The sequence below is a fragment of the Salmo salar genome, unplaced genomic scaffold (genome assembly GCF_965601325.2).
Source record: "Salmo salar unplaced genomic scaffold, fSalSal1 ptg000152l, whole genome shotgun sequence".
NCBI classification, from domain to species: Eukaryota; Metazoa; Chordata; class Actinopteri; order Salmoniformes; family Salmonidae; genus Salmo; species Salmo salar.
In genome coordinates, this window is record NW_027675323.1 from 1086671 (window position 1) to 1112956 (window position 26286).

The window sequence follows — 26286 nt, forward strand, 5'->3', positions numbered from 1 at the left end:
TACTCGGCCTCTGACCGCAAGGCACTACAGAGGGTAGTGCATACGGCCCAGTACATCACTGGGGCTAAGCTGCCTGCCATCCAGGACCTCTACACCAGGCAATGTCAGAGGAAGGGCCTAAAAATTGTCAAAGACCCCAGCCACCCCAGTCATAGACTGTTCTCTCTACTACCGCATGGCAAGCGGTACCGGAGTGCCAAGTCTAGGACAAAAAGGCTTCTCAACAGTTTTTACCCCCAAGCCATAAGACTCCTGAACAGGTAATCAAATGGCTACCCGGACTATCTGCATTGTGTCCCACCCACCACCCGCCAACCCCTCTTTTACGCTACTGCTACTCTCTGTTCATCATATATGCATAGTCACTTTAACCATATCTACATGTACATACTACCTCAATCAGCCTGACTAACCGGTGTCTGTATGTAGCCTCGCTACTTTTATAGCCTCGCTACTGTATATAGCCTGTCTTTTTACTGTTGTTTTATTTCTTTACTTACCTGTTGCTCACCTAATACCTTTTATGCACTATTGGTTAGAGCCTGTAAGTAAGCATTTCACTGTATTCAGCGCACGTGACAAATCAACTTTGGTGAAAATCTCCTAGAGATGAACGTACTTTGGTGCAAAAAGTGCAAATCAATCCCAGAACAACAGCAAAGGACCTTGTGAAGATGTTGGAGGAAACAGGTACAAAAGTATCTATATCCACAGTAAAACGAGTCCTATATCAACATAAGGCCACTCAGAAAGGAAGGCCGCTCAGCAAGGAAGAAGCCACTGTCCAAAACCACCATAAAAAAAGCCAGACTACAGTTTGCAACTGCACATGGGGACAAAGATCATACTTTTTGGAGAAATGTCCTCTGATCTGATGAAACAAAAATAGAACTGTTTGGCCATAATGACCATCGTTCTGTTTGGAGGAAAAAGTGGGAGGCTTGCAAGCCGAAGAACACCATCCCAACCGTGAAGCACGGGGGTGGCAGCATCATGTTGTGGGGGTGCTTTGCTGCAGGAGGGACTGGTGCACTTCACAAAATAGATGGCATCATGAGGTAGGAAAATTATGTGGACATATTGAAGCAACATCTCAAGACATCAGTCAGGAAGTTAAAGCTTGGTCTCAAATGGGTCTTCCAAATGGACAATGACCCCAAACATACTTCCAATGTTGTGGCAAAATGGCTTAAGGACAACAAAGTTAATGTATTGGAGTGGCGATCACAAAGCCCTGACCTCAATCCGATAGAAAATCTGTGGGCAGAACTGAAAAAGCGTGTGTGTGCAAGGAGGCCTACAAATCTGACTCAGTTACACCAGCTCTGCCAGGAGGAATGGGCCAAAATTCACCCAACATATTGTGGGAAGCTTGAGGAAGGCTACCCAAAACCTTTGACCCAAGTTAAACAATTTAAAGGCAATGCTACCAAATACTAATTGAGTGTATGCAAACTTCTGACCCACTGGGAATGCGATGAAAGAAATAAAAGCTGAAATAAATTATTCTCCCTACTATCTTTCTGACATTTCACAGTCTTAAAATAAAGTGGTGATCCTAACTGACCTAAGACAGGGAACTTTTACTAGAATTAAATGTCAGGAATTGTGAAAAACTGAGTTTAAATGTATTTGGGTAAGGTGTATGTAAACCTCCGACTTCAACGGTATATCTCCCTGACTAACTTCAAGCATCAGCTATCTGAGCAGCTTACCGATCATTGCAGCTGTACACAGCCCATCTGTAAATAGCCCATCCAACTACCTACAAATCAAATCAAATCAAATGTATTTATATAGCCCTTCGTACATCAGCTGAAATCTCAAAGTGCTGTACAGAAACCCAGCCTAAAACCCCAAACAGCAAGCAATGCATGTGAAAGAAGCACGGTGGCTAGGAAAAACTCCCTAGGAAAAACTCCCTAGAAAGGCCAAAAACCTAGGAAGAAACCTAGAGAGGAACCAGGATATGAGGGGTGGCCAGTCCTCTTCTGGCTGTGCCGGGTGGATATTATAACAGAACATGGTCAAGATGTTAAAATGTTCATAAATGACCAGCATGGTCAGATAATAATAATCATTGTAGTTGTCGAGGGTGCAACAAGTACGTCCGGTGAACAGGTCAGGGTTCCGTAGCCGCAGGCAGAACAGTTGAAACTGGAGCAGCAGCATGGCCAGGTGGACTGGGGACAGCAAGGAGTCATCATGCCAGGTAGTCCTGAGGCATGGTCCTAGGGCTCAGGTCCTCCGAGAGAAAGAAAGAAAGAGAGAAAGAGAGAATTAGAGAGAGCATATTTACATTCACACAGGACACCGGATAAGACAAGAGAAATACTCCAGATGTAACAGACTGACCCTAGCCCCCCGACACATAAACTACTGCAGCATAAATACTGGAGGCTGAGACAGGAGGGATCAGAAGACACTGTGGCCCCATCCAATGATACCCCCGGACAGGGCCAAACAGGCAGGATATAACCCCACCCACTTTGCCAAAGCACAGCCCCCACACCACTAGAGGGATGTCTACAACCACCAACTCACCGAAGACAAGGCCGAGTATAGCCCACAAAGATCTCCGCCATGGCACAACCCAAGGGGGGGGGCGCCAACCCATCCCCATATTGTTTTATTTACTTTTTTTGTTCTTTTGCACACCAGTATTTCTACTTGCACATCATCATCTGCACATCTATCACTCCAGTGTTAATAACACTGGATTTTTTTATTGTGTTATTGACTGTACTTCTGTTTATTCCATGTGTAACTCTGTGTTGTTGTTTGTGTCGAACTGCTTTGCTTTATCTTGGCCAGGTCGCAGTTGTAAATGAGAACTTGTTCTCAACTAGCCTACCTGGTTAAATAAAGGACTTGTTCTCAACTGGCCCACCTGGTTAAATAAAGGACTTGTTCTCAACTGGCCTACCTGGTTAAATAAAGGTGAAATAAATGTTTTTGTTTATAAAAAAAAAATGTCTGACATCAATGTGTGAGCAACTACAATAATTGAATATGGTCAATTTCAAACATTTGTATATAACATAAACATACTGTTGACATGTAGGCTATGGTGTAATGGAATGGTTTGCCTTGTGTGGTAGGTTTTGTGGGTTTTGACACTCTTATGTAGGTGTTATAACCAGCCATAAAATAACTCAATATATGTCACAACAGGTCCAAATATGTGTCATAACAGTGTTATGACCATATTATAACAGGCTATGACAAGTTATGTCAGCTGTTATGACATATTATGACATGGTTATGACTGTGTCATAATGTTTTATGACGCTGGATGTCAAGTACAGTGTTACCAAAGTGAGTCGTAAACAGCAAATGTGAGTCAACAACAAACAACAACAACTATGACGGTATCACATTTTTTAAATAACACACTCTGATGCGGCATTTATATGCACCTCATTTACTTTCAATAAACCAAATTGACGCACAAATTATAGATGTGCTGTATCCTGTTCTGATTTCATAATTCATACCCTATGAAATGATTTATCCCTCAGATGGTCTTCTCTGATACTAGTTGGCTGTGGCTGAGCTCCAGATGGGGTCAGGGTTAGGGTTTGGACACGATTCCAATAATGGGTTGGCATGAACAGAGATTTTGCAATCTCTCCGATTTTCGGGAATCAGAACTGAAGCTGTGTCCAGCAAAATTCCCAGCGGTGGGCAGACAGGGGGTGAGTTCTCTCCTCAGCAGATATAAGGCCTTGGTCCTATAACTTCTCACGGAGTACATCGTCTTTACAGAGGAGACACAGCTCAACATACAAACTGATAAACAGATATTTCCATCAAAATGTGGTATGTTATACTTTTCATATTCTTTCTTCAACAAAACCCTAGTTGCCTGGCAATTGTTGTCATTGCAGTACCAATCCAAATGAATCTCTGAAATGTCTTTGGACAATGGATCTTTGTAAAATGGCAGGGAAACACAGCTACTTAAATCTTTCAAAAAACATTCAAATTGCTCTAGCTAGAGACCTTTTCTAAATATAGGTTAACAAGCAAGCCCAGAGACTTCCTAAGTAAAGGAACCGTTAGTTGTGGTACTAGTGAGTGTTTGGGCGCTGTCTGTCAGTTGGCTCTGTGTGTGTGTACTGTACTTATGTGTTCCTTCTGTCCGCAGGTCATCCCTGGTAGTGCTCCTCGCGGCCTCCTGTGTCTGTCTGGAACAGGACAAAATCAAAATCAAAATCAAAACCAATACCAAATCAATTGATGAGATGTCAGACAATTCAGGTAGCTATCTGTCTAACTGACACATAACCAACTCCCTGCCTTATGCCAATACGTGCTTACTTTTTCTGATTTAGATTGAAATGTCAACAAAGTGAGAGGGATGAAACGTTTTCAAACAAAAACATGTACATTTTAAAGATCATTGACAACCTTTCTTGTCCCATGTCTATGTTAAGGTGGGTGTTAGTGACACCATTGATGCAGAATATCGCCCAAAAATATTGGACTTACACATTACACGTGTGTTTTCACACGTGCAATTTGTCTATTTCCGAAACATATTATATTTGCTGGCCCGTTGTGACTGGTTCGTGTAAGGATATCACTCACATTTCAATTACACTGTCACTCTCATCGGATGTTCTGAAGCCAATCTTCACTATGGATCCCCTTACGCAACTCTGAGCTGAGCAGACACAAGCTGTTCCTATTCAGCCTGTTGGAGAATACAGTAGCTGTGGCCAAAATGAGGATGTCACCATCACTTTCAAGTGAGAACCTTGTTAAGTCTCACGGCTCACAGCTATTATCCCGATTATCTTAAAAATCGATTCAGCAGCGACACACATGAGATGACAGGGATCAAAGAGAAGGCAAGCAGGGAGGAAAGGAAGGAGAGATCCTCAGTCTCAGCTTCCTCCAAGCTGGATGGTAAAATATGTCATTAGGAAAATCTACAGAGCATGAAAGCCTTGAAAAGTAAAATTCCTCAAAATCCACCTCTCATCAAACGTTTCAGGAAAATGTTTGAGAAGAGAAATGACACTAATTCCATCCTCATCTAGGTTTCTGCGTATTGTGACCTCCAAGGTAATTCTGTGAAAGCTAGCCTTGTCTGGCTCAAGTCATGACAACACTTATTTTTTTTAGATAATAGTAGATGATTAATGAATTTACTGAACTTTTGTCAGGTCAAAGCTAAAAGGTTCCAGAAAGCTACTACCAAATGTTATGTGTATTCAAGTGAATAGTGTTGATTTTAGCAAACTCAAACTCAAACTAAAACAAAGGCTGGAATTGTATTGAGGCACATTTCATTTTTCTGCAATAATCTTTTATAGTTGTGTTTGAGTTGCACAGCAGTAAGTGCTAGGTGGTGCTGAGTTGGGGATGTTTTAACCATATAGAGATTGTATAGAAATAATGTTGTTGTGTTTCTTGCCCAGACCTGCGCTTCAGGCGTATGGTTGGGGGCACCCTGGCCCCTCATGTCCCCTGGCAGGCCATGGTCTATCTGAGTAAAAACGTCATGAACGGGGGCTTCGCTGGGGGAGCTCTAATCTCTGACCGCTGGGTCCTGACCGCTGGCAGGAACTTGTTTGTCAGGAAGAGTAGGCAGGACACCCAGGGGAAAGAACCAATCATCCCCAAGGTGTACCTAGGCATCACGCGATACTCCCAAGCCAATGACTCCAAAGAAGTTGCTGTAGAAAAGGTGAGCTAGTATACCCATTACCATCTCTTTCAAACAATATACAGACAATTCAGTATTTACAGCAAGCAGAACTGCACTGGGCTCTCTCACCTACATCATCATTTTCAGTCTTATAGGTAGTTAGAGCACAAATACAGTAGATCGTCAAAAAAAAGGTCCTATGAATTATTCCCTTCCCCTTCTAGGTGGTTCTGCACCCAGGCTTCCAGAGCGTGTCAGACTGGGACAACGACCTGGCTCTGATTCAGCTGAAGGAGCCATTCACCTTGAGCGAGGCTGTGATGCCCATCCCTCTGCCTGAGAGGGGTGAGGACCTGGCTGAGGCAGCCCAGGAGAAAGGCATCATCACAGGCTGGGGTTGGGGGGTCCACTTCACCCCCGCTGAGTCACTGAAACACCTGGTATTGCCTGTGGCATCGCATAGCTTCTGTAAGGCAGAGTACAACCGTGGTGGCAGCACTCCAACCATAGACGACAACATGTTCTGTACTGGAGCCAGCAAGTACCAGGAGAATGTGTGCTTTGGGGATGCAGGCGGTGCCCTGGCAGTCCAGGACCCCAAAGACGGCAGAGTGTATGCTGCAGGGATCCTGTCCTTCGATAAGGCCTGTGCCGTGAGGAAATACGCTGTCTACATGAAGCTCTCTGCCTACATGCCTTGGATCAACAGTGTCCTCAGGGGTGACAGTGAGAAATCAGCCAGTCTCCGCTCCAGTGTAATGTCTGAGATGTTTTCGAGGCAGTTGTAGCCTCCACTCAGCACAGTTTCAGATATGAGAGCCGGGGCTCATAATCTCCATTATGCCTTTGCTAACAAAGTAATTTTCTGACTTGATCTTGTAAAACTCTCTCAAGTTTCGACTTTCATTGAGTGTGTGCCCCCGCCTGATTGAGTGTGTCTTCCGATGTTGATTTCAAAGGATTTTCAATAAATTAATCTCTCCTAAGAAGTTTGGTTTCCGATGTTTCACCTTATAACTTTTATTCACATTTTCTTCAACTCATTTTAGAATGCTGGGAAACATGTTTTAGATCATCTCTACAAGCTGGAACCTTAGAGCATGTTAGAGCCATTAAAACAAGTAACCTACAGCTAGGACATGAGACGATTTTGAAGTTCATTTAAGTAATGGAATTATTAAGGAAAATTGTTATCTGGCCAAGGAGGATATTGTGTTGAGACCAGCAAGGGTTTTTTAGTAGATTTGTCATGAAAATCATTCAAGAAGGAAATAACTTGTTCTAAAATAGAGCTACATAAACGAGGGTCTAGAATCCCTCCCAGCAGGGGAATGGAGGTCATGTCACTCCTGGTTAGTGACTAATTTAAATACAGAAGACAAAAGGCTTGTCATCACAGCTCAACACTAGTTAATAGCTCTCTTGCTTTGGAGCAGCCTGTTGTACCACAATTTGTTCAGTTTCAACAAGAGATATCTCAGAAATGGTGCCGAAGAGTATGGCTGATGTTTTACATGCCCGTAATCAATTGTGCTATTTTGTTCATTTTTTTGTGTTGTTTGTAACTTATTTTTTAACTTATTTTGTACATAATGTTGCTGCTACCGTCTCTTACGACCGAAAATAACTTCTGGACATCAGAACTGGGATTACTCACCACGGACTGGTAGAAGCTTTTTCCTTTAATCTCTATGTACTAGGGGCTATGTGGGACGCATGCGTCCCACCCCTGGTACACCCTATCAACAACAGGTGAAATATCAAGAGTGCCAAATTTGAAAACAATTAAATGTCATAATTCAAATTTCTCAAAAATACAACTATCTTACACCCTTTGAAAGATAAACATCTCCTTAATCTAACCACGTTGTCCGATTTCAAAAAGGCTTTACGGCGAAAGCATAAAGTTAGATTATGTTAGGAGAGTACATTGACAATAGCTGTGTGTAATGTTTTGTCAATTCAAAGACAGGCATCACCAAAAGCAGAAAACCAGCTAAAATTATGCACTAACCTTTGACAATCTCCATCAGATGACACTCCTAGGACATTATGTTAGACAATACATGCATTTTTAGTTCTATCAAGTTCATATTTATATCCAAAAACAGCGTTTTACTATGGCGTTGATGTTGAGGAAATCGTTTCCCTCCAATAACCGCCAGTCAAATCAGCACGACAAATTAAATAATTACTATTCGAAAACATTGGTAAAATATTATATTGTCATTCAAAGAATTATAGATTTACATCTCTTGAACGCAACCGGATTGCCAGATTTAAAAATAACCTTACTGGGAAATCACACTTTGCAATAATCTGAGCACTGCGCCCATAAAAATACGCTTTGCGATACAGACTAACCGCCATGTTGGAGAGATCTAAAATCGAAAATACTATGTAAATAATCCATTACCTTTGATTCTCTTCATCAGATGTCACTTCCAGGAATCCCAGGTCCATAACAAATGTAGTTTTGTTCGAAAAAGCTAATAATTTATGTCCAAAAAGCTCTGTGTTGTTAGCACATGATCTATGCCAGCCGAACTTCTCATCATGAACGAGGGGAAAAAAAATATTTATGTTCGTTCAAACATGTCAAACGTTGTATAGCATAAATCATTAGTGCCTTTTTCAACCAGAACATGAATAATATTCAAGGCGGACATTTGCATTCTCTTTTCAAACGTTTCGGAACGAGAGTACCCAACATGAACTCGCGCGCCAGAGTCTAATCGGCCACCACCGTTCCAAGGCTCTTGTTCGTTCAGTTCTCACAGTATAAGACTCAAACCACTTTCTAAAGACTGGTGACATCTAGTGGAAGCCATAGGAAGTGCTCAACAATTAATAAGCCCCTGTGTGTTTCAATGGCATAGGCTTAAAGGTAATTCAACACATCAGGTATCCACTTCCTGTCAGAATTTGTCTCAGGGTTTTGACTGCCATATGAGTTCTGTTATCCTTACAGACACCATTCAAACAGTTTTAGAAAATTCAGAGTGTTTTCTATCCAAACCTGAACAATAATATGCATATTCTAGCTTCTGAGTTGGTGTAGGAGGCAGTTAAAAATGGGCACATATTTTTTTCAAAATTCTCAATACTGCCCCCTAGCCCCAAGAGGTTGTTCCTTTTTCCCCCACGCTGTTTGTGGGGTGTTGCCTCTTTGTGTTTTGAGCAGTTAACGTATCTGCATTTTCTTGGTTTTGTGTACGTGTTTATTTCAGTGTGAAGAATAAACATGTGTTCGCTCCCAGCTGCGCTTTGGTCCTCTTCCTCATCACCCGACGACGATCGTTACACAGAGATGTTAAAAATCTGTTTAAAAAATCGTCAAAGAGTAATTATTTTAACCTAAAGCATTTAATAAAGACACTTATAGTACAATATTATGGGGAATAGGAATGAGAGGGCTACGTACACCATTTTAGGAAGGGATCACAGCAGTGATTGAATGAGGGTATGAGGCATGAGTTGAGGTGTTCAGAGGCTTGACCAGTGCAGGACAGGATTTGACTGGGAAGACAATAACACAAAAACACTACACAGTGAGACAAAAGAGCTAAGAATGAGTCATAGATGTGTAATAATGTGATTGTGTTTGTGATTGACTCTACACAAAGTAATGAGAGAAAATTGACAGGGGTTTCCTCACAGTGCTTGGAGAGGAAACATTCAATGTGCCAGTGGATGAGTGGGCCACATGAGACATGGCTTCCAGTTCATGTGAGGAGGTAGTTGACAATGGTAGTGGAGTGGTCATCGCTTGTTAAATCATGGAACAGGAGGGAATTCAGTTGGAAATACAAATAGCAGATACGTTCCCTTGAAGCTGAGCCATCGTAGGTTTGAACAACAAGTTTGTCCATGAAGATAAACACGGAATTCAAATCTCACCCACTTGGCAAATCAAAGTAGCCCAAGAAACTTTTTCTGAATAAAGCCCTGATCATCCACATACAGTACCTGACGATAACTGAGAACGGCAAGCAGACTGGTGGCAACCATAGGTCCCAGAGTGGGGGGGGGGGGCAATTTTTTTGCCCTGGGACCCAGAGTTTATCCTTATCTGTTGACCTAACCAGGAAAACTCTGGACCCTATGAGGTATGACAATGATGAATCAGTTGTAAAAGGTTTTGTAAGGGCTCTGATGGAACCAGTTTTAACTAAATCAGGGCACATGGTTTTAATAGCTCTTAGGGCTCGCGGACCGCTACCGGGACACCTACGACAACATCCGGTGAAATTGCAGAGCACCAAATTCAAAATAGAAATATCGTAATATTAAACATTCATGAAAATACAAGTGTCATACATCATTTAAAAGCTTAGAATCTTGGCAATCGAACTGCGTTGTCAGATTTCAAAAAGGCTTTACGGTGAAAGCATAGCATTCGATTATCTGAGGACAGCACCCCACAATAACATATTTTCCAAACAAGCACAGGCGTCACAGAATCCCAAATAGCGATAAAATAAATCACTTACCTTTGAAGATCTTCCTCTGTTTGCAATCCCGAGGGTCCCAGCTACACAATGAATGGTCGAGTCCTTCTTTATATCCCAAATCAGTCTGTTTAGCAGGCGCCATGACTTCAGAAATCCACTCCTTCAACATGCAGACACCAGCACACCACTGAAGCCATTAAGAACTATATTCAAAAACACACCTGGTAAACTGTTCAATCACCAGGCACACGACTCAACATAGTTCAATGACAGAGACTGTGGACTTAGAATAAAAAATAAAAATTGTGAAAATTAATAAAATAAAGTTGCAGCTGTCTTTGATATGCTCAAAATTAACTAACTGCTATCTTGAAATGTAGAGAAAGTGTTTTAAAATAGGCATCCAATCATTTGAAAATTAGTCGAAAGGCTAAGTGATTCTCTTCCTGAGAAGAAGCTGACAGCCTTCAAACAGAGCAAAAAAAGTGGTCCCAAAAAATATGTCAAAATGAATTTAAAAAATGATACAGCTGTCTTTAATAAGATCAAACTGAACTAACTGCTATCTTGAAATGTTGAAAAAGTGTTTTTAAATAGGCATCCTATCATTTGAAAATTAGTTGAAAGGCTAAGTGATTCTCCTCCTGAGAAGAAGTTGACAGCCTTCAAACATAGTGCAAAAAAAGTGGGCGTGAACATAGAATATTTTTGGGTCCAAAAAAATAATATACAGCTGTCTTTAATAAGATCAAACTGAACTAACTGCTATCTAGAAATGTTGAAAAAGTGTTTTTAAATAGCTCAGTCATATCACTCAATATGAGTCAAAATCTGTCACATCCAGGAGTGCTCATTATGTCAAAAATGAAAAAAATAACAACTCACAGCTGTGTTAATAGACCCAACTCAAACATCTGCTATCTTGAAATGTCCAAAAAAGGTATTTAAATGGGTCTACCAGACATCTTCTGGAGAGAAGAAGGCTCGATCTTTTCTCAAGAAGAACAATCTTCATACCATAAGACAGTTCTTCTTGAGAGAAGATAAAGTCAGGGACTCCTGTCTTACTCTCCGTCATGTTGAAATAGGTTCTCCTGTCTTACTTTCTGTCATGTTGAGATGGGTTTCCCTGTCTTACTTTCTGTCATGTTGAGATGGGTTAGTTCTTCTTGAGAGAACTAACCCAAAATTAGTCTAACTAACCCAAAATTAGTTAGGTGTGTCCATCCAGGGGAACGTCCCTGGTGGTGTGTCCTTCCAGGGGAACGTCCCCGGAGGTGTGTCCTTCCAGGGGAACGTCCCCGGTGGTGTGTCCTTCCAGGGGAACGTCCCCGGTGGTGTCCTTCCAGTTGAATCAGTGCCAGTAGCTCTTCTTTAAAGTAATTTCCATGAAAATAACAGACATAAACACACATCTGTGCTACATGGGTGTTGTCAGTTCTCTCATCAATAGCCAGGGGAAAATGCTCAGCCTGACTGAGCCCCTCCAGAACAATCCTATACACGTCATCCGCCAGAGCACAGACACGGCGTCCGGCTGATGTCACAGACAGGGGCACCTGTTTGACAGACGCAATTAGGCTATCCAGGCTATATCCTGCCTGTTTGGCCCTGTCCGGGGGTATCATCGGATGGGGCCACAGTGTCTTCTGATCCCTCCTGTCTCAGCCTCCAGTATTTATGCTGCAGTAGTTTATGTGTCGGGGGGCTAGGGTCAGTCTGTTACATCTGGAGTATTTCTCTTGTCTTATCCGGTGTCCTGTGTGTATTTAAATATGCTCTCTCTAATTCTCTCTTTCTCTCTTTCTGTCTTTCTCTCGGAGGACCTGAGCCCTAGGACCATGCCTCAGGACTACCTGGTATGATGACTCCTTGCTGTCCCCAGTCCACCTGGCCGTGCTGCTGCTCCAGTTTCAACTGTTCTGCCTGCGGCTATGGAACCCTGACCTGTTCACCGGACGTGCTTGTTGCACCCTCGACAACTACTATGATTATTATTATTTGACCATGCTGGTCATTTATGAACATTTTAACATTTTAACATTTTGACCATGTTCTGTTTTAATATCCACCCTGCACAGCCAGAAGAGGACTGGCCACCCCTCATAGCCTGGTTCCTCTCTAGGTTTCTTCCTAGGTTTTTGGCCTTTCTAGGGAGTTTTTCCTAGGGAGTTTTTCCTAGCCACCGTGCTTCTTTCACATGCTTTGCTTGCTGTTTGGGGTTTTAGGCTGGGTTTCTGTACAGCACTTTGAGAATATCAGCTGATGTACGAAGGGCTATATAAAAATAAATTTGATTTGATTTGATTTGATCCATAGACTTGTCTGTAGCCAATTCCTCCAAAACTGTCACCATGCATTTTTTAAACAGCTCTGCGTCTGTGAAGGGCATGTTGTGTTTGGTTAGAACCCAGGATGCTTTTAGGAAAGCACTTGTGACCTTCTGTTGTTGGATCAGGCCATGAAGGAGGATTCTACTGCCGTGTTTGTAGCTTGTAGTTAATGCTTCAGTGATTCTGCTTCAGGCCTCTGTCTGGGGCGGGAAGGCTACTTTGAAAGTACCATGTTTAGATTCATAATGCCGTCTGAGATTGAATTATTTGCAAACAATGACATTTTCATTGCAAACAAGACACTCTGGCTTGGCATTGGAGAAAGATGGTCAGATGAATGCATATCTCTCTGTCCGTTCTTCCCTGAAACTTTGATTTTCATTATCCACCTTTCTTTTGTTACTTTTTGAGAGCGACATGTTCTCTTGCTATCAAGCTCATTGTTCTGAATGAATGTTGATATTAATAAAGTAGTGTAGACTACAGTAGGCTACGTAGACATGTTTTTCCCCAACAATCAACACACAGAGAAATAAACAAAAAGTTATAATTGAATAGAGATAATGGTGATTTTATGAACTTAATCAGATCTAAATTATTTATTGTCACTGAATGTACTATGTACTAATGAAATGTGTTAAACATGTTGTTCAATTTGTAGTGTAGGCGTATTAATTGTGCTAATATTATATGCTAATTATGTTCTGGCCCGCCGACTTTAACTCAGAAAAAAATTATCCCGATGTCACGTCCTGACCATAGAAAGCTGTTCTTTTCTATGGTAGAGTAGGTCAGGGCGTGACAGGGGGGTTTTCTAGTTTAGTTTTTCTATGTTGTTTTCTAGTTTTGTATTTCTATGTTGGGTTTTGTTTGGGATGATCTCCAATTAGAGGCAGCTGGTCATCGTTGTCTCTAATTGGAGATCATACTTAAGTAGGTGTTTTTCCCACCTGGGTTTGTGGGAGATTGTTTTTGAGTAGTGTATGTTTCACCTCTGCATCACGGTTTGTTGTTTTTTTGTTCTTTAGTTTATGTGTATGTATTGCATAGTTTCACAGTTCAATAAAATATGTGGAACGATAATCACGCTGCACTTTGGTCCGCTCCTCTCTATGACAACCGTGACACCCGAAGCCAAATCTAGTTGACAAACCCTGTTTTATAGTATGTCATGGCCTTTTCTGGCCAACTGCTGTTATGTTTATGATATACTATGGTGTTGTTGATGAACCCTGTTTTATAGTATGTCATGGCCTTTTCTGGCCAACTGCTGTTATGTTTATGATATACTATGGTGTTGTGTCACTAGACTTTGACCAGATATTATTGCATCCAAAGATCAACTGTACCTAGAACATAGATACAGAGCCACTTGTTATCAGGAAGGTGCTCTCTCAGAACAACGGAAAATATCTCAATGACTTGACATGTTCTGGCTGTGAATTCAGGCTACAAGGTAAGAATCTTCCCAGGGATTATTGTAAAGTGTGTAGAGAAATTAAATGTATGGTTTTATTTTATTATACTGAATGACAGTAAAACACTCAGATCTAAAAGTCCATTTCACCTGGGACAGTTATGTGACAGTTCAATCATACAAAATGGCGCTAACTGGGCGTAGGCAAGTCAAATTCAAAAACATATTGTTCATATATTCGTATATTGTGGTTATTTTACAATTTGTATATTTTTATGTATAAGTTGTAAATCGTCTTTCAAAATATCGTAAAATTTGTTTTCTAAATTACAATGAGCTCCTCTTTCCTGTGTAATTTGGTTTGAAACCACTGAACATACTTTTCTTAATATAGTTGATGATATTGTTATGTGTATTCATATAGTTGATGGTATTGTTGTGTGTATTAATATAGTTAATTATATTGTTATGTGTATTCATATAGTTGATGGTATTGTTGTGTGTATTCATATAGTTAATTATATTTTTGGTGGACAGTGTTATAATAGTCCTACTCTCCTTAAAATGTTTTCGATATAAATTAGATGCGTGGGGTGAATTCGTTCTGTGCCCATCTGTGTGCCCCAGGGTGATCGCTCCTACACTATCTACAATCTAAAAGGGTTCTTTGGCTGTCCCCATAGGAGAACCCTTTGTAGAACCCTTTTTTTGGTACTAGGTAGAACACTTTTGGGTTCCGTGAAGAACCCTTTCCACAGAGGGTTCTACATGGAAGCCAGAAGGGTTCTACCTGGAACCCAAAAGCGTTCTCCTATGGGGACGGCAGGAGGACCCGTTTGGAACCCTTTATTCTAAGAGTGTACTGTATCATAGGTCTATAGACTTGTCTTCTCAAAACAGGCTTAAAACACAACAAGCAGCAAACAAACATGTTCTCTTTATAATCTACAGTTAACTCTTTTCACTCAGGAAGGTATGTTGTGTGAAAGAGAGACTAATAAATATTGTTCGAGAGACTAACAACAACTTACACTTCCTCAAAACAGTTTGTGTGTATTCATTAGTGCCCACCGTAGCAAAACGTTTCGCAACAGAAACCGTTTAGGTCACGTTGTACAGCGTTTAGAGTAAACGGTTTATGTTTTATTTAACATCTTAAAACTGTTGGCTGTGGAGTAAACTAATGAATACAACCCAGGTTGTCGCCTACGACTCGACATGTTGATACCTGCCTCTTGCTGAAACCTGAATGTAGCCTGAGGGGTATACTATGATACAGGCTTGATATACTGGTTTTCTAAAGCTAGCCAGCTTCAGTTAGCTTCACATTCCAGCTCAGGCCTCACCCATCAGAATATACACAACAGAACAGAAAATAATCACAATGAAGTCAGGCTACAAGGTGAGAATACTGCCAGGGATTATTGTAAAGTGTGTAGATAAATTAAATGTAATGTTAGTATAGTGAATGACAGTAAAACACTCCTAACAGTCTACTACTACTGAGACAGGTTGGTGTCAGTTTAATCATATAAATGGAGCAGACTGGACGTGGTCAAGTCAAATTCAATATATCAATATTCATATATTATGGTTCTACATTTAACATTTCATATGATAATGTAATTGTATCATAGTTCCACTATAGTGCAGTGATCCTCTACATTTCATATGATAATGTAATTGTATCATAGTTCCACTATAGTGCAGTGATCCTCTACATTTCATATGATAATGTAATTGAGCCACTTCACAATTCCAACCAAGTGACCCAATTGGTGCCAATGGTGCGATGCGTAGGTTGTTGGCCTTTTACATGTGAGACCTGGGTTCACTTCCCTGCCCAGCTGTTTGCTACATTGGTGTCAAAAGTGGTATGGTGTCTGTGAGAACATCAGAATGGACCGGATGTGTGAGGGGTCTGAGTAGTCGAAGCACGGGACTAATTAACATACTGATACTGGGTTAACCCTATTAATACTGACACTGGGTTAACCCTATTGATATTGATACTGGGTTAACACTATTGATACTGATACACTATTGATATTGATACTGGGTTAACACTATTGATACTGATACTGGGTTAAACCTATTGATACTGATACTGGGTTAACACTATTAATACTGATACTGGGTTAACCCTATTGATATTGATACTGGGTTAACACTATTGATACTGATACTGGGTTAACCCTATTGATACTGATACTGGGTTAACCCTATTGATATTGATACTGGGTTAACCCTATTAATACTGATACTGGGTTAACCCTATTGATACTGATACTGGGTTAACACTATTGATACTGATACTGGGTTAACCCTATTGATACTGATACTGGGTTAACACTATTGATACTGATACTGGGTTAACACTATTGATACTGATACTGGGTTAACACTATTTATATGTTAAGGGCTCTAACATTGGAACAAAACTATTTGTCTCCCTCTTGATGTTGCTTGCAGTTCCTCTCTCTCTTCCTGCATTCCTCTAACCCCTCCCTCCCTCTAACCCCACCCCTCTGGCAGAACCAGGAAGTCCATCCCCCTTCACAAACTCTCTTCTGAGGAAACGAAACTGATCTGAGTCTCTGTGTCGTCTGTCTGTGTGAGAGTGAACAACCGTCCAAATGGCTCAACAGGGAGTTCTGCTGGACCAGGACCAGTTCTGTTGTTCTGTCTGTCTGGATCTACTGAAGGAACCAGTCACCATCCCCTGTGGACACAGTTACTGTAGGAGCTGTATTGAGGGCTGCTGGGATCAGGATGTTCTGAAAGGGGTCTATAGCTGTCCTCAGTGCAGACAGACCTTCAGTCCGAGGCCTACGCTGAGTAAAAATAACATGTTGGCTGAGCTGGTGGAGAAACTGAAGAAGACAGGACTCCAGGCTGCTCCCCCTCCTGCTCTGTGCTATGCTGGACCTAGAGATGTGGCGTGTGATGTCTGCACTGGGACCAGAAAGCAGAAAGCCCTCATGTCCTGTCTGGCGTGTCTGGCCTCTTACTGTGAGACTCACCTCCAACCTCACTACGAATCTCCAGCTTTCAAGAAGCACAAGCTGGTCAAAGCCACCGCACAACTACAGGAGAAGATCTGCTCTCATCATGACAAACTGCTGGAGGTTTACTGTCGTACCGATCAGCAGTGTATCTGTTATCTGTGTACAATGGATGAACATAAAGGCCATGATACAATGTCAGCTGCAGCAGAGAGGACTGAGAAACAGGTAAGACCAGAACAACTTGTTGGTGACTGTCTGATAAACAAAGAATTAAAGACAGTAGGAACTAAGGCTGTTTGAATATGAGATCATTGAAATGAAATGGATCCTCAGCAGAACAAATATGAACACAAACCTTGAGTATATTGATATGTTAACCCAGATTCTCCAGATGTATCACCATTTTATAATGTCAAACACTATTATCATTCTGAATGGCCTTTTATGAGTCCAAAGTTCAGTCTCAACCTGTTGATACATGTAGTCCTACCATAAAAACTATAATCATTCACATAGCAACAAATAAATATCATTTAGTAAATGGACCATCCATTTTTTAGACCTTCCTCTCTATGGGCCCTATGTCACATTACTATACTATTGATCTACTGGACTAATAAAGCTTGATAGCTCATTGAAGAGTGATTCTCCACAGAGGCAGCTGGGGATGAGTCAGCAGAAGGTCCAGCAGAGATTCCAGGAGAGAGAGAAGGAGCTGAAGGAGCTCCAACAGGCTGTGGAGTCTCTCAAGGTGAGTATTGTTGACCAGAGGAGACACACCATTTCACCTGTCCCCTCCATCATGTATTTATATTATAGTCCAGTTGAGGCAGGTGAGATGCCTTTGGATATACGACGTAATAAATTGTCATTAGCTTATTGGGTTGAAAGGCTGTGAGGTTGAGCATCCCACTGCTACTGTTCTAGATGACTGTTGGGAATATACTAGTAGACAAGGCAGTGGTTTTGGTTGGACAGTTGGAAAGCTTGCTGATGAGAGTAGTTTCAGGGAGTTGGAGGTTGGCCCTTTCTGTGGTGATAGGGGATGTTCCTCCATGGTTACTCCCAGATCCTGTTGTTGATCTAACCTTGGTAGACAAAAGGAAAAGATTGGGTCAGAAGTCAGTGATAAAGGGAAACTGGTTGACAATTACATTGGTAGAAGTTGTTATGCTTTTTTACTTCTTTTCACAGATGGATCCAAGGGCCCAGATAGTGGGCCCACAGGAGCAGGTGTTTACCTTCCTGAATGTGATGTGCAGATATGTAGAAGACTAACAGATGAACTGTCAGTGTACTCAGTTGAACTGTTGGTGATAATAGTTGTCCTCCAGTGGGTGGAGGACGTACAACCTGTTAGAGTTATAGTATCCTCAGATTCTCTGTCTGTATTGAATAGTTTATCATCTGGTAAATCTATTAGGAGTGACCTACTATTGGAGGTATTAATGTTATTATGGAGAATTGAGAGAATGGGTCTAGTAGTGAGATTCTGCTGGGTGCCAGCACATTCAGGTGTGGAATGGAATGAAATTGTAGACTAGTTAGCTAAAATAACTTTAAAACAAGATATAATATATATTAATGTTCCACTGGGTAGAGGTGAGGACAAATGTGAGATCAGGGCCATTTTGATAGATGTGTGGCAGAAGAGATGGGACTCTGAGCACAAGGGACGGCATTTATATGCCCTCCAAAGAAAGGTCGGTGGACCAAGGTTCAAAGGTCAGATTAGGAAGGAAGAGGTGGTGTTTACTCGATTGTGTTTAGGACATTGTACATTGAACTGGTCCTTCCATCTGGTTGGCAGCATGTGAATGGTTTGTGTCTGGAGGGTATTGTCAATGAAACGGTGGAGCATGTGTTGTTATATTGTTGTAAGGATGTTGAAGAGAGGGAAAGATTGAAGTGTAGGGTCATTGAGGTTGGACTGGGTATGATGGGGGTTTGGAAGGGATTTGGGGGATGGGGGAGGGTCTATTAGAAGTTAGTAGGGATCTTTTTTATTTTCTCAGAAGTACTGAGTTAGGTAGGAGGATTTAGAAATGGTGTAAACCGTGATTGAACACACTCCAGCACAGTAGGAGGCGCCATGCTCCTTTAACGTTGGTTTGAGGACCGCCATTATACCATAGAAGAAGAAGAAGTTGGTAACGTGAGGTTTTGTCATTCGTGAAGAGTGCAGCTATTCTTTTGCCTATTTTCCAAATGTATTTTGTCATGGTGGGAGGGTTTGTTTATCGGTTTCCTCTGTTTATCGGTTAGAGTTGAGGAGGGAGTAGGGTAGTTTGATGTCCTCAACCGAGTGGAGAAGAAACGCTGTCTCTTCAGGTGCGTTGTGGAGAATGGTGTGGAGGAATTATTGATCCTGGTCGGTGAACAGGTGGGAGAGGAACATATACACTCTGTATCCAGAATGAACAAGGCGGTGGTTGTGGTAATGTAAAAGGTGAGTCTTGTTACCCGGCTAGTTACCAGTATGATTTATGTGAGGGGTTGTGTTGGTGCTGATTTCGACAAGAGTAGTGGTGTCTAATCTGCCTCCGTTTATTACCACCGAACAGATCCGTAAAGAGTTGGTTAGTTTTGCTAAATGTGGAAGTGTTTTTCTGAACGAAATTCAAGGTTAAACAGGGGAGGGGTGGTACACAGGGTTTGTTAGCACAGAGGAGCCCAGTGATATAATATTATATATATATAATATTACTATATGTCCCAGCTGTTTGCTGTGGTTTTGAAGTAATTCTCTTCCAGCCCGCGTTAACCTTGTAGGTTTACCTCAGGTAACTTATTATTAACTATCCTTGTAGGTTTACCTCAGGTAACTTATTATTAACTAAACTTGTAGGTTTACCTCAGGTAACTTATTATTAACTAGGTTACAGCTACTTGGTGAGGAAGCTCACTGTTCACCTGGTTATAGGTTGTAGTGACCTACAGGGATGGTTGGCGCAAAACCATCAAACGTTAAACATGTTCTGGTCATGGTTAACTGTATATATATTTTTTTTATATATATTAAAAGGTGTAAATTCTCAACAAATCGCATGTCCCTGTTCTCTTTTTCAAGATGTGTCCGATTTAAACAGTCAGAAGAAAGAATAAAAAGAAATAACCTTTTTTTATTTGTTTCTAAATGGCTGCTGGGTAATATGATAATCGTTGAAATCTGTTGGTTCGTAGACATCAAATAGAGAGAATGCTGCGCAGGTTCACTGAGTTGTAAACCTAATGGATAGGTGGAGATCATTGATTTGTAGCTCTGACTCAGTTGCTACCTCAGATTATGAGCCTATCAAGTGTGGTGAATGAGGTATGTAGTTCCCACAGAAGACCACAGGGAGGAGCAAGAGAGATATAAACCCATACAGTTTCTCTTTAAATACCCTGAACCTAACAATCAATCTAATGTATTTATGAAATCCTTTTTACATCAGCAGATGTCACAAAGTGCTGTACAGAAACTCTAACCCTACGTATAACCTGTTTTATCCTGAACCCTAATTCTAGGGTAGGGTAGCCTACAACCCCTTTAGAAACTATTATAGTAATAATATTATGTTAGGAAATACCATTATAGTACTAAATAGGTTCTATTGTTATTTTTTAAATAAAACCTATGTATAGTACTTAGCATTTAACTGTTTTTTTGTTATTTTATTATATTTATTATTTAGAGGAGTCTGTCTAAATAATGAAAAGTTAAGTTATTGCTACACTTTTTAATGAAACCTTTATTTAACCAGGTAGACTAGTTGAGAACAAGTCCTTTATTTAACCAGGTGGGCCAGTTGAGAACAAGTCCTTTATTTAACCAGGTGGGCCAGTTGAGAACAAGTCCTTTATTTAACCAGGTAGGCCAGTTGATAACAAGTTCTCATTTACAACTGCGACCTGGCCAAGATAAAGCAAAGCAGTGGGACAAAAACAACAGAGTTACACATGGAATAAACAAACGTACAGTCAATAACACAATAGAAAAGTCTATATACAGATGTGCAAATGAGGTAAGATGAAGGAGGTAAGTTAATAAATAGGCCGTGGTGGAGAAATAATTACAATTTAGCAATTAAACACTGGAGTGATAGATACTAGTCATGCTGGTGTAGTCTATAGCTGAGCTGGTTAAACTGTAGTAGGGTCCACATAGATACTAGTCATGCTGGTGTAGTCCATAGCTGAGCTGGTTAAACTGTAGTAGGGTCCACATAGATACTAGTCATGCTGGTGTAGTCTATAGCTGAGCTGGTTAAACTGTAGTAGGGTCCACATAGATACTAGTCACGCTGGTGTAGTCTATAGCTGAGCTGGTTAAACTGTAGTAGGGTCCACATAGATACTAGTCACGCTGGTGTAGTCTATAGCTGAGCTGGTTAAACTGTAGTAGGGTCCACAAAGATACTAGTCATGCTGGTGTAGTCTATAGCTGAGCTGGTTAAACTGTAGTAGGGTCCACATAGATACTAGTCATGCTGGTGTAGTCTATAGCTGAGCTGGTTAAACTGTAGTAGGGTCCACATAGATACTAGTCATGCTGGTGTAGTCTATAGTTGAGCTGGTTAAACTGTAGTAGGGTCCACATAGATACTAGTCATGCTGGTGTAGTCTATAGCTGAGCTGGTTAAACTGTAGTAGGGTCCACATAGATACTAGTCATGCTGGTGTAGTCTATAGCTGAGCTGGTTAAACTGTAGTAGGGTCCACATAGATACTAGTCATGCTGGTGTAGTCTATAGCTGAGCTGGTTAAACTGTAGTAGGGTCCACATAGATACTAGTCATGCTGGTGTAGTCTATAGCTGAGCTGGTTAAACTGTAGTAGGGTCCACATAGATACTAGTCATGCTGGTGTAGTCTATAGCTGAGCTGGTTAAACTGTAGTAGGGTCCACATAGATACTAGTCATGCTGGTGTAGTCTATAGCTGAGCTGGTTAAACTGTAGTAGGGTCCACATAGATACTAGTCATGCTGGTGTAGTCTATAGCTGAGCTGGTTAAACTGTAGTAGGGTCCACATAGATACTAGTCATGCTGGTGTAGTCTATAGCTGAGCTGGTTAAACTGTAGTAGGGTCCACATAGATACTAGTCATGCTGGTGTAGTCTATAGCTGAGCTGGTTAAACTGTAGTAGGGTCCACATAGATACTAGTCATGCTGGTGTAGTCTATAGCTGAGCTGGTTAAACTGTAGTAGGGTCCACATAGATACTAGTCATGCTGGTGTAGTCTATAGCTGAGCTGGTTAAACTGTAGTAGGGTCCACATAGATACTAGTCATGCTGGTGTAGTCTATAGCTGAGCTGGTTAAACTGTAGTAGGGTCCACATAGATACTAGTCATGCTGGTGTAGTCTATAGCTGAGCTGGTTAAACTGTAGTAGGGTCCACATAGATACTAGTCATGCTGGTGTAGTCCATAGCTGAGCTGGTTAAACTGTACTAGGGTCCACATAGATACTAGTCATGCTGGTGTAGTCTATAGCTGAGCTGGTTAAACTGTAGTAGGGTCCACATAGATACTAGTCATGCTGGTGTAGTCTATAGCTGAGCTGGTTAAACTGTAGTAGGGTCCACATAGATACTAGTCACGCTGGTGTAGTCTATAGCTGAGCTGGTTAAACTGTAGTAGGGTCCACAAAGATACTAGTCATGCTGGTGTAGTCTATAGCTGAGCTGGTTAAACTGTAGTAGGGTCCACATAGATACTAGTCATGCTGGTGTAGTCTATAGCTGAGCTGGTTAAACTGTAGTAGGGTCCACATAGATACTAGTCATGCTGGTGTAGTCTATAGTTGAGCTGGTTAAACTGTAGTAGGGTCCACATAGATACTAGTCATGCTGGTGTAGTCTATAGCTGAGCTGGTTAAACTGTAGTAGGGTCCACATAGATACTAGTCATGCTGGTGTAGTCTATAGCTGAGCTGGTTAAACTGTAGTAGGGTCCACATAGATACTAGTCATGCTGGTGTAGTCTATAGCTGAGCTGGTTAAACTGTAGTAGGGTCCACATAGATACTAGTCATGCTGGTGTAGTCTATAGCTGAGCTGGTTAAACTGTAGTAGGGTCCACATAGATACTAGTCATGCTGGTGTAGTCTATAGCTGAGCTGGTTAAACTGTAGTAGGGTCCACATAGATACTAGTCATGCTGGTGTAGTCTATAGTGGAGCTTGTTAAACTGTAGTAGGGTCCACATAGATACTAGTCATGCTGGTGTAGTCTATAGCTGAGCTGGTTAAACTGTAGTAGGGTCCACATAGATACTAGTCATGCTGGTGTAGTCTATAGCTGAGCTGGTTAAACTGTAGTAGGGTCCACATAGATACTAGTCATGCTGGTCTAGTCTATAGCTGAGCTGGTTAAACTGTAGTAGGGTCCACATAGATACTAGTCATGCTGGTGTAGTCTATAGCTGAGCTGGTTAAACTGTAGTAGGGTTCACATAGATACTAGTCATGCTGGTGTAGTCTATAGCTGAGCTGGTTAAACTGTAGTAGGGTCCACATAGATACTAGTCATGCTGGTGTAGTCTATAGCTGAGCTGGTTAAACTGTAGTAGGGTCCACATAGATACTAGTCATGCTGGTGTAGTCTATAGCTGAGCTGGTTAAACTGTAGTAGGGTCCACATAGATACTAGTCATGCTGGTGTAGTCTATAGCTGAGCTGGTTAAACTGTAGTAGGGTCCACATAGATACTAGTCATGCTGGTGTAGTCTATAGCTGAGCTGGTTAAACTGTAGTAGGGTCCATTTCCATGAATCATGATGTCTGGTGTTGATGTATATTGGTTGTCATTCAGAACCATTGATATGTTTTCTCAGTTGGTTCTCTGTCTCTATGTAATTCTCCTCAGTATCATTGATCAGCTCGGCCCTAATTGATGTTTTCAGTGATTAAATATGATTTATGGTGATGGGAAATAAAAAAATCCAACACTAAACTTCATCTAGTAATAGTTTTCCTTTGTTATTTATTCCAAGGTGTGTCTTTAACTTGTAAATGGATTGTGTGGAGGTGAGCTAGTGGTGTGGCTGATAGAATAGAATGAAAAGGGAGGAAGAGGAAGATGGGAGGAGTGAAGGGCTGTTATAGAAACCAGATGAGAAAGATATTCAGGGGAATTTCTGGTCTCTGTTCCAAATGGTTCCCTATTCCCTACGTAGTGCACTACGGTGCTTCTGACCAGGTCTAAAGTAGTGTTCTACGTAGGGAATAGGGTGTAGATTTATTAGAATATCCCTAACCCAAAATTAGTCGAAAGGCTAAGTGATTCTCTTCCTGAGAAGAAGCTGTCAGCCTTCAAACAGAGCAAAAAAAGTGGTCCCAAACAATATGTCAAAATGAATAAAAAAATGATACAGCTGTCTTTAATAAGATCAAACTGAACTAACTGCTATCTTGAAATGTTGAAAAAGTGTTTTTAAATAGCTCAGTCTTATCACTCAATATGAGTCAAAATCTGTCACTTCCAGGACTGCTCATTTTGTCAACAATGAAAAAATGAAAAAAATAACAACTCACAGCTGTGTTAATAGACTCAACTCAAACAATGTCCAAAAAAGGTATTTACAGTTTTGCTCAATTGCTAAAACACTAAAACCCATTGGCTGAACAAAGTTCTCAGTTGCCTGGTCTCATTTAGCTAATTATGCAGTCTGTTGTCAATACCTTAAACCATTTCACATGGTAAAACACAATTTGCAGATCTCACTTAGACTTTTCAGCAAAACTCTAAACACGTTCTCATTCTCAAACACATTCTGCACTTTAATGCACATGTCATCCATACTGGTAAACACAAGTGGCAACAATCAAATACAGATAGAGAACACATGTCATTGATAGAACACAACCACTCAAAATGGATTTAACCTGTTTCAAATGATGCGACACAACCAATATAAGCCAGTTCAGAGAGCAAACAGGTTGTTGAAGGTGGGAAGGAGAAAGTCTGAGAATGGATAGAAGAAACAATGTGAGAGGACGAGGATGAGTGCGTATGTGAGGTGGGCGACGAGGAGGAAGAGAAGGAGGAGGGCAAGAAAGAGGAAGAGGAGGACGAAGAGGAAGACAAAGAGTGGAAATATCTGATGAAATTCGAGCAACAGTTATAGACCATGTTCTTGTCCATGGACTGACAATGAGGGAAGCAGGACTTAGAGTGCAACCCAATTTGAGCCGATTTTCTGTGTCCACCATAGTAAGGACATTCAGAGAAGAGAACAGGTACAGTATACTACTGTATTTTTGTAATTGCAAATTTACTGTACTACACTATATGCAGCTGTTTCAATAGACCTTTGTAAAGTTAATCACTGTATGTATTGTACTGCATGAATATGATTTGTAACTGCACAACTACTTTTGTAGAATTGCAAGGCTGCCACATGCAGGTGGAAGGACAGCTATATTCACTCGGGAGCAAGAGGCCGTTATAGTTGGCAAGATAATGCAATACGACTCAGAGAAATCCAGGAACGAGTGATACAAGACAACACACACTTCCAGGGAATCGACAGTGTGAGCATTTCCACAATTGACCGTGTCCCCCATCGTACCAGGATGCGAATGAAACAAGTATACAGAGTACCTTTTGAGCGCAACTCAACAAGGGTGAAAGAACTGTGAGCTCAGTATGTGCAAGTAAGTGTACATTCAGAAACATTTACTGTAATCCAGATTGTCTACAGTACTAACACATACTATGTGAATGACATTACTCTTCAGTACATACAATGTATGTGAATCAGAAGTGCATACAGTAGGCCTAATTGTACTCTACAGTATAGCACTGTCTCTGTACGACTTACAAAATCCTACATACAGTATATTGTATTTCTACACAGACAATATTTGACTTGGATTCCTTGGACAGACCCCATGAGTTCATCTTTGTCGATGAAGCAGGCTTCAATCTGACAAAGAGGAGAAGGAGAGGCCGAAACATGATTGGACAGCGGACCATTGTTGAAGTCCCTGGTCAACAAGGTGGCAATGTCACAATCTGTGCTGCTATCAGCAACCATGGTGTTCTACACCACCATGTTACACTCGGGCCATATAACACCCAGCACCTTCTAACATTTATTACCAATCTAAGAGATATTTTATTTGAGCAACAGGTTCAAGAGCTAAATGAGAATCCCATCCCCACCTATGTGATAGTGTGGGACAATGTCAGTTTCCACCGAGCTGCTCAGGTAAGGGAATGGTTTAACATCAATGGGCAGTTTATGAACTTGTACCTCCTTCTATACTCGCCTTTCCTGAATCCGATTGAGGAGTTTTTCTCCTCTTGGAGATGGAAAGTGTATGATAGACAACCCTACACCAGAGTAAATCTGCTGCAAGACATGGATTTAGCCTGTGGTGATATAGGTGAGGAATCATGACAGGGCTGGATACGGCACACAAG

The 26286-nt window shown here is 41.2% G+C and overlaps 2 protein-coding genes across 3 annotated transcripts in view; both read left to right on the forward strand.

Moving 5' to 3' along the window:
* Positions 1-3668: 3668 nt before the first annotated feature.
* LOC106581595 (haptoglobin-like) lies at positions 3669-6648 on the forward strand. The gene is made up of 4 exons (XM_082971063.1): positions 3669-3822; positions 4151-4263; positions 5430-5698; positions 5884-6648. Exons 1-4 carry the CDS (start codon positions 3818-3820, stop codon positions 6445-6447), a joined length of 951 nt encoding a protein of 316 aa, XP_082827189.1. The 5' UTR covers positions 3669-3817; the 3' UTR covers positions 6448-6648.
* Positions 6649-13694: 7046 nt separating this feature from the next.
* LOC123740285 (E3 ubiquitin/ISG15 ligase TRIM25-like) overlaps positions 13695-26286 on the forward strand; it is a 159326-nt gene continuing 146734 nt past the window's right edge. The window contains exons 1-3 of one of the 2 annotated variants that reach the window (XM_082971055.1): positions 13695-13902; positions 16399-17096; positions 17527-21589. In XM_082971055.1, the coding sequence (XP_082827181.1) occupies positions 16500-17096; positions 17527-17769 (840 nt within the window). In that variant the 5' untranslated portion in view covers positions 13695-13902; positions 16399-16499 and the 3' untranslated portion in view covers positions 17770-21589. Of the gene's footprint in view, positions 13903-16398; positions 17097-17526; positions 21590-26286 lie in introns of those variants that run through there. The other variant, XR_014383191.1, reaches the window with a different exon arrangement.

Bases quoted from the DNA above. Each gene is read 5' to 3' on its own strand.
- LOC106581595 (XM_082971063.1), top strand. The intron at 4,264-5,429 runs GTAGCTATCTGT...TTTCTTGCCCAG, and splicing joins TGAGATGTCAGACAATTCAG to ACCTGCGCTTCAGGCGTATG. The intron at 5,699-5,883 runs GTGAGCTAGTAT...TTCCCCTTCTAG, and splicing joins AAGAAGTTGCTGTAGAAAAG to GTGGTTCTGCACCCAGGCTT.